Below are 8,312 nucleotides of genomic sequence, written 5' to 3' on the forward strand. Positions count from 1 at the left end.
TAAACAGACTAACTAGGGGCTATTGCAGGATCCTTTAGAAGTACTCAGAGATCCCAACTATGCTTTGGGTCCTCATGATGGGCAGTATAAACACTTTTAGGAGACGTGCCCATACGCTTGAAATCTTGATGTCTATGGAGACAGCAAGGTGTGACAGAGGAGGAGACATGAATCTCCAGTCTGTGTATGACCAGTATTCATAGGCTTACTGTGAAGAAACAGAGTAGAAAATATGTTTGGATAAAGTCTGTTTTGTAGACTATATGCTTAATAACATTATGGAGCACTGGTATGGGAGAGGTGCAGCTTTTGCTGTGAATGTGGTGCGGAGTTTCCCTGCAGTGTTAGGAAGATGCAGGCCACTGTCCAAATCTGGCAGGCAGGCAGGCAGTGCTGCAGGGTTTTCAGCTAAGTAAATTTAGACATGAGCATCACAGCTGTGATTTTAGAATAGCTACGCTACTACTCCTTACTGGAAATCCAAGTCTAAATCTCTCCACTTTTTAAAATCTTCTAAATAACCACAATATTGTAGTGATAGAATTTTAAATCAGTCATTTATTTTCAGCTGTAACTCTAGTTTAGGGCATTGTTTTGTCTGGGGATTTCTTTAGCTTTTGAGAAGACAGGTGAAACTTCTCATGTTTTTCTTCTTTCTAACACTGTTTCCAAGTGATATTTTTATTGGAACAAACACTTTACAGTAAAGGGTGAGGAAAACACTCATATACACTTATAACAGTTGTTGTTAGTATTCTCACATCCAGGCTGAGTTCTAGGCCTGTGAGCTGTGTGCAAATCACAAATTACACTGCTTCCCTGTGTTAGCGACTCACACCACAGAGGTGCAGCAGCTCATGCAGCATGGCTGAGGAGAGTAGCACAGGGGTGTACCTGGGAGAGCCAACACCAGACATAGGAAACACCAGCTACCTGGGTCTGCCCGGGATCTGGAGTGCACCTCACCCTGTAGGCAGCTTAAGTGGGTTAACATCCCAGCACGGCCATGTCTCTTACCTTAACTACTTTTTCAAGGAGTCTAAAAACTATAAGGGACTATGGGGCAGATCTTGATTATTTCCACTGTTGTCCCTGTACTGGCATGTGCTGGAGACTGTTTTTGCATTGTAGTGAAATGAGAACATACGGTGGAGTACATGGCTTTCTCTCTCACTGTCCTGGTACATAAAAATATTGATTTTTGCCTTTGTCACCAGCATCTTGGTAAACATGGATGACAACATTATTGAGCATTACTCCAATGAGGACACGTTCATCCTGCACATGGAGAGCATGGTCGAAGGCTTCAAGATCACACTGACAGAGATCTAGCCTGAGACAGAGCCTTTTTGTAAGGAACCACAGCATTTCATCCTTCTTGGAAAGTAGAAGATTCCCCGGGAACTTGACAGACATTGATCAGAGACTGTTACAAGACTGCTTTGAAAATACTGTCCATTCTGCATATGTGCACCCACTGCACATAGACTTGGGTTTGTCAAGCACAAGGCCACTCATGTTAACCTGGTCCCTTATTTATTGTTCCCCAATCTCTAGTGTGCAAGCAGTTACCAGCCCCCAGATTTGTAACCAAATGTGAAATGCATCATTTTAATCCACACTTCAGTGTGGATAAGCTTATTCTAAAGTATGTTAAGGAACCATTCTTGTCTAGTTTCAGAAATCTGGTGTAAATGACTTTACCAGTAGTTCTCTCCATCATTCCAAAAAAAACTGGTGCAGTGCTAAAGATGGGGAAAGTGGCTGACAGAGTTCACTTGCTCAGACCGATCCATATCTCTCTATAGTGTATAGTCTTGCCAAATACCTCTGGTAGTTCTCAGCACGTAGCAATGAGGACTTGTAAGTAAGGCATTCAATTACAAATGTCACTTGTAAGTAAATGGTAAAGAAACCATTTTAACCTTGTATATAATGTTTATAATATGCAATAATATATTTTAACTACTGTATGTGGGCATGTTTACTGCCGCTATGTTCTTGTATGTATTGGGTTTAGGGTTTAACAGAATCTTTCCTAGAGGATTAGATTGCTGCAATCTGTTAAGGAGTGTGTACTGAGAAGCTGATAACTGCATCTGCACTCATATGCTTCACCCTTGCCCACCAGTTTTATACTGAAATCTTGGAGCAAACTGTGCTATAGTGTCGAGTGCTCTGGCATGATGGGACCCTACTTAGGTGCCTAAGACCCAGCTGTGGATACTTGAGTGTCCCATCCAGCTGTCACCAAATCCAAGAGGCACCCTGTCTATGCTGCCTGGTGTGTGTGGAGGTACAGAAGGGACTGCTGCCTGTTCTGTTGGTGAAGTGAAGGCTCTCAAATTGGGCTTTTCTCAAGCCTGTGGAGGGAAAGGTGCTTTCTGCAGCAGCCTGCTCATTAAAGCATTCCTATAGATTGTAAGAAACAGGACTTCAAACTCTTCTTCTTAAGGGTACTTGCTCTTGTATCTCCATTGAATGATTCTGGTTTGATTTTTAAGACAGTTGGGTGAGGTATAAACCTCGGCTTGATGTAAATATCTTATCGAAACAGTCTTACCAGTAGCCACTGAGTATCCAACAACTGAGGTGTGGAGATAGGTCTCTCTCACAAGGACTGGGTCTGAACCCAAGTTGAACTACAGGTTGTCCTGTCAAGTTCCACCCCTGTCTTATGAATTCTGTGAAGAGAAAAAGTTGCAGGCTAAAATCATGCCAGGAAAAGGGTTCAAGGCCTGAATGTCCCTAGCATGTGCAAACCTAGCACACCTCTCTCTCTCTCCTTTCCAGCTCCTCTAGCTATCATAGAGAGCTCCTCACTCAGCATACAGTCCTGTGAGTTTCAGCTGCAATCATTTTATTCTCTATGTGGATCCCATGCGACAGAAATGTGGGTCCTTTCCTACATGTAGCCTTTAGAGTTTATTATTTTTCCTTCTGAAATCTTTTTTTTTTTTTTTTAATTTAGTCACAAAATCTTTTTTTATTAGGTGGTTAATAGCATAAAGAAACACTGCCTAGTTTAACAGGCCTCATTCTGGAGTGTTGTGAGCTGTGTGGAGCTATTTATATTCAACCTAAGTACCTGGGATAACTGACCAGTCTGATTTGGTCATGTTTTTGCAGAATTACTCTGCAAGCTCCTGCACACTTTCTTAACTTCATTATCAATAGCATCCCATTAAAAACTGTACTTTAAATAGAAATTTTAGGTACCTGTCAAAATTTCTGTGGAATCAGAACCCATAAAAGGTTCAGGCTGTTAGTGTCAGGGCTAACATACACATATGTCTGCAAAGCAAAGTGTCTGTTCTGTCTTCATCCCTTTTCCTTTGTCATGTGCTCTTTCTCCTTCTGATGCAGAGTTTTGTAGTAGTTCCCTTATTATTTTATAAATATATACTCCAGCAAAGATGGTCTTGCTGCTCAAGAGCAGACATCCTGGCAATACAGGGGATTTATGGTGGTTCAGTTTGTTTCTACTTGGCTAGGCTCAGGTAAAAAGTCTATGCTGACTTAGCCCAGATACTTGTTTCCTAAAGATAAAAAGGACAGTTTTGGCAGGTGGTGTTAGGAACTGGGACCAACACACAGGACTGGTGAGCAGTGGTGTTAGTTCTTGTATTTCTCTGTTGTTTGATGATGTTTGGGATTCTGAGGGTATTAGCTGGGATCTCTCAGCTGGTCATGATGTCTGGGCAGAAGCTGCAGGAGAAACATAGGAGTAAATGTACATAGGAGTTGAGCCCTGGTTCTTCCCCCAGTAACCTGCCATCCAAGCTCTTTTACTTAGAGGGAATGCCTGTGGTGCCTGGGTCTGGCCTGGACTGAGATGTGCTGCATTGAGAGTACAATGAGAATTTGGGGTTCACAGAGAAGGGTAAGGCTGTCCTGGCAGCACCAGCACTCAAATTAATGGAACATTCTTGTCTTACTTGTCGGTGAAGATGTGCTGGGATCAGTTGGATGCTGCAGCATCCTGCACTAAGGAGCAGTGTAGGATCAGTGAGAAGTGCAATGCTCCAGGAAATACTGGGGCTTAAGAAGCTCTCTTTCCATTGCCATTTTAGGTGCTTTTGGTCAGTCACTCTCCAGAGAAGGAAACTTGCTTCCAAGATTAACTGAAAACTTTTCTAAATACATCTTAAAGTGTGCAAATTTCTGATACAAGAGAGCTGATGCTTCTGCCTTTAGTTCCTTTTTACAGTCTCAATGAAGGTAGCAGAGTTGAGGAAGATGAGTAAGATTTATTCTGATGGTAAGATTGTTTTAAAACAACAACTAGAGCTAGTTAAGGATTATCTCCCTCCTGCTAGGGTCTGAGGGCTTTGTTTCTCTGCTCCAGATGGGGATGCATTGCAGGCACCTAAGAGCACATCACCCTGCACCCCTTCGGTTCTAGTTACAGCATCAGCTGCTGGAGGAGCACTGAACCTTGGATGCTGGACATGGCAAGCTACAAGCTCTCAGGGTTTACCTCGTTGGTCAAAACCAGGCTATCAAAGTGATGGGATAGAGCCAGTACGAGCAATGCAAAATTCTGAAGCAGTGGCCTGCCTTGTGCCCTACTTCATTCAGCGGTTTTGAGGAGTACAAACTGCTTGCATGTATATCAGTTAAAATATACATGTTGCTTTTGTGTAATGAAAAATGCTGTAATCTTCCAAATATTATGACTTAAATTGGAAGTAAGATTTGGTTACTGTTCAGCAGGAGACAGAAATATCTGACTTGCCTTCTTTTCTTTCTTTGTGACACTGTTGTAGTTGTTTATTTAAAGAAACAAAACTCTCATGTCCTTTCCTCTTGAATCTTAACTAGTGCAGCCTGAAGGGTGGCTTGCTGTTCAACTAATTTTCCCTATGAAGAATTAGGGCAGCACAGTGTCTGTAGATGTTCTGTTTTGAAAGACTGATAGACGTGCAAAAGGAGAATAGTCTTCTAAGTTCTAATTTTAGTTCCCACTACAGATTTGGGACTATGTCCGTCCATTTGATCTTTTATTATGAAATCCTCAAATCTCAGATTTTAGTTTCTTTCTACACAATCAGGTGCTGATATCCCCAAAATAAAGTGCTTCCTTGCAGTGAAGCTTTCAGTGACATCCCCGTCAAGACATTTTGGGGGATTTTTACTACTAAATGTAAACTACAAAGAATTTTTTTTTTTCCTGTGTGTTCTCTCTCATGAAGTTTTTGCTTAATGGAATTCAGAGATCAAGTGTCTGTCATATATTTTCCTCCTTCGGTCTACGGATTGTTTAAATCTTGTAAATTAATTCAAATAATTAGTAAAAACTAAACTTCCCAGCTGTCAGAGTTGCTGTATATTGATTGATGTGGAACTGGAAAGGAGTATCTTATGACTTTTAAAATGTAAAGCTTATGAAATGTTTGTATGCTCTTCCATTTCCTATGAATTGAGACAAGATACAAACAAGAATGTTTGTGCCAAAGTTTGTGACAAGCCCTCTTTCTGGCAAACAAGGAAACTTTATGTATAAATAGCGTGCTTTTATATTAAGAAAATAGTTCATGTAACTTAATAGTGTTGCAACTGGGAGAGGGGTTTGATAAACTGTAAATACAGTTATTTTATTTTTTGTACATTTTTAAGAAGGAAAAAAATAAATATTCCTATGTATGAGATATTTCTGTTGCTGTGGTGTGTATTAGTACATATTGGGACTGAGTTCCTATTTCTGAGTGCAGAAAACTTTTCAAAAAGAAATACAAATTCATTCTGTTGAGAAAACAAGAACATAGACTGAAAAAAATAATCACCAAAACATTGGTTCAGTGCCTGGTCTGGTAGATGGTGAGGGGAACAGTGGTTATTGTCTACCCAGACTTCAGTAAGCTCTTTGACACTGTCTCCCATAAGACCCTCACAGAGAAGCTGTTGGTGTATGGGCTGGATGAGCAGACAGTGGATTGAAAACTGCTGAATGGCTGTGCCCAGAGGGTGGTGATCAGTGGCACAAAGTCTAGTTGGAGGCCAGTGACTAGTGGTGTATCCCAGGGGTCAGTACCAGGTCCAGTCCTGTTCAATATCTTCATTAATGATCTGGATGATGAGGTAGTGTGTACCCTCAGCAAGTTTGTTGATGACTGGGTATGGTGGCTCCCACCAGCAGAGGGTTGTGCTGCCATCAAGAGGAACCTTGACAGGCTGAAGAAATGGGCCTACAGGAACCTTGTGAAGTTCAACGAGAAGTGCAAACTCCTCTATCTGGGGAAGAACAACCCCGTCACCAGTACATGCTGGGGGCTGCCCAGCTGCAAAGCAGCTCTGCAGAAAAGGACCCAGGGGTCCCAGTGGACACCAGGTTGAACCAATGTGCACTTGCAGCAAAGAAGGCTGATGGTATCCAGGGCTGCATTAGACAAAGCATTGCTAGCAAGCCAAGGGAGGTGATCTTTATTCAGTGCTGGTGAGGCCACACCTGGAGTTGTGTGTCCAGCTCTGGGCTCAACAGTATAGGAGAGGCATGGACATCCTGGAGAATCCAACAAAGGGCCACTAACCTAATGAAGGGACGGGAACACCTCTCCAGCAAGGACAGGCTGAGAGCTGGGACTGTTCAGCTTGGAAGAGAAGGCTCTGGAGACATATTATCAGTGTGTACAAATACCTGAAGGGAGGGTGCAAGGAGTACAAAGCCAGGCTCTTTTCAGTGGTGCCCAGAGACAGGCCCAGAGGCAACAGGCACAGACTGAAGCACAGGAGGTTCCCTCTGAACATCACTTTTTTACTGTGAGGGTGACCAAGCACTGGCACAGGTTGCCCAAAGAGGTTATGGAGTCTCCATCCTTGGAGATATTTAAAAGCTGTTTGGGCATGGCCCTGGACAAGTGGTTCTAGGTGGCCCTGCTTGATCCAGGGGGTTGGACCAGTGACCTCCAGAGGTCCCTTACAACATCAACCATTCTGTGATTCTGTGACATGTCAGAATGTCCCGGGAACCTGGCTGGAAGTGCTGGCACTAACATATTTGGAGTCTAGGGCACCTGGCATCTGCTCCTGCTGAGCCCTGTGTGCCCAAAGCACTGAAGCATACCTGACCATGCATCTTGCAGTAAAACATTTTCATCAACCATTTTATTTTCCACCAGCTGACTTTGTCTTTTCAAACAAGAATCCAGGAGATGAGAATGTCCAAGTGGGAAATTGCTTGGGAAAGCATTTGCCTTGGCAAAGGGAGGCTGCCCCATCAGTGGCATGGCAGCCCTGTCTTGCTGTGGAGGTGAAGTTCAGTGCTCCCACTGAGGGCAAGTCCTGAGTGGGACCAACTGCTGTGGAAGTCAGCCCCTGAGATCTCCTCTCCTCTGTCAGGCAGAGACCACACCTGGGTAACGAGGAAAGAAGTTAATTTACCTGAAATGTCTTGGCCAGCAGTGTTAGCTCCAAGAATCCAGCTTCCTCCATCACTTCTCCATCCGAACACAACTCATCCAGTTGTGTCCAGCTCTAAGAGCCTTTTCACAGCCACTAGGGTTTTTAAAAGAAGGCTTTCATTGTGTGCTGGGCATTTTCTAATAATTTTCAAAAGTATTTGTCAGCAGGAAAGCTAGGCACTAAGCGCTCCGCCGCTTGGTGAGTATGACTGACGAACAAAGAACAGAAGAGTTCTTCCCAGATGCTCCAGAAACCAGAGAGACCTGTTTCCTTCCAACCACATGCTCTTTGCCCTGACACGGTCTCCAGTGCAGCCTGTGTTCCCTCACCAGCCCTTCTGCAGTCGGCACTTGAGCTACAACAGAAACCAAAAGTCCTATGTATATAATGCCATGTATATATGATGTCAGCTGTGGGACTGACTGCAGTTTGCTGGTATTGGTAACCTCCATGGATGAGCTCGCAGTCCAAGGTGCTGCCCCTGACACTGTGGATCCTCAATCCAGCAGGTTTTGGGGAGTTTCTTGGGGGCTTTGCCAGGCCCCAGGGATACTGTCTGGATGAACAGTGTGAGGTGAGTCAGGACCAGCTCTCATGAGGCCCTTTAAAATAATCATGTTTCCTGGGGTCTGCCTGTGATAGATGTTTAATCGTGTTTTATAGGAAGTAATATTACTACGTGGCTCTTAGAAAGCAAATGCTTTAACAGCTGAGTGGTTGGACGTGCTGCGTCTGCAAGGCTGTGGAGGAGCAAGGAGAAGCATGTTGGCTGATGGGAACCGCTGCATGCACAGCATGCTCCAAGGCCAGGCCATTTCTAACATGGCTGAGTGAGGGTTTAGCAAGGTGACTCAGAAGGTCTTTAAGAAAAACTAGGAGAGGGGGGCAAAACACCCCTCCTCTAGCTCTTG

The 8,312-nt window shown here is 43.7% G+C and overlaps 1 protein-coding gene across 1 annotated transcript in view; it reads left to right on the top strand.

The window, feature by feature from the left end:
* Nucleotides 1-5,651, top strand: part of GRHL2 (grainyhead like transcription factor 2) — a 58,952-nt gene extending 53,301 nt beyond the window's left edge. The window contains exon 16 of the mRNA XM_026841503.1: nt 1,218-5,651. Within this exon, the coding sequence (XP_026697304.1) occupies nt 1,218-1,332 (115 nt within the window). The 3' untranslated portion in view covers nt 1,333-5,651. The remainder of the gene's footprint in view (nt 1-1,217) is intronic.
* The last annotated feature ends 2,661 nt before the right edge of the window (nt 5,652-8,312 follow it).

This window comes from Athene cunicularia (genome assembly GCF_003259725.1).
Source record: "Athene cunicularia isolate RWA chromosome 2 unlocalized genomic scaffold, athCun1 chr2_part1, whole genome shotgun sequence".
NCBI lineage: Eukaryota > Metazoa > Chordata > Aves > Strigiformes > Strigidae > Athene > Athene cunicularia.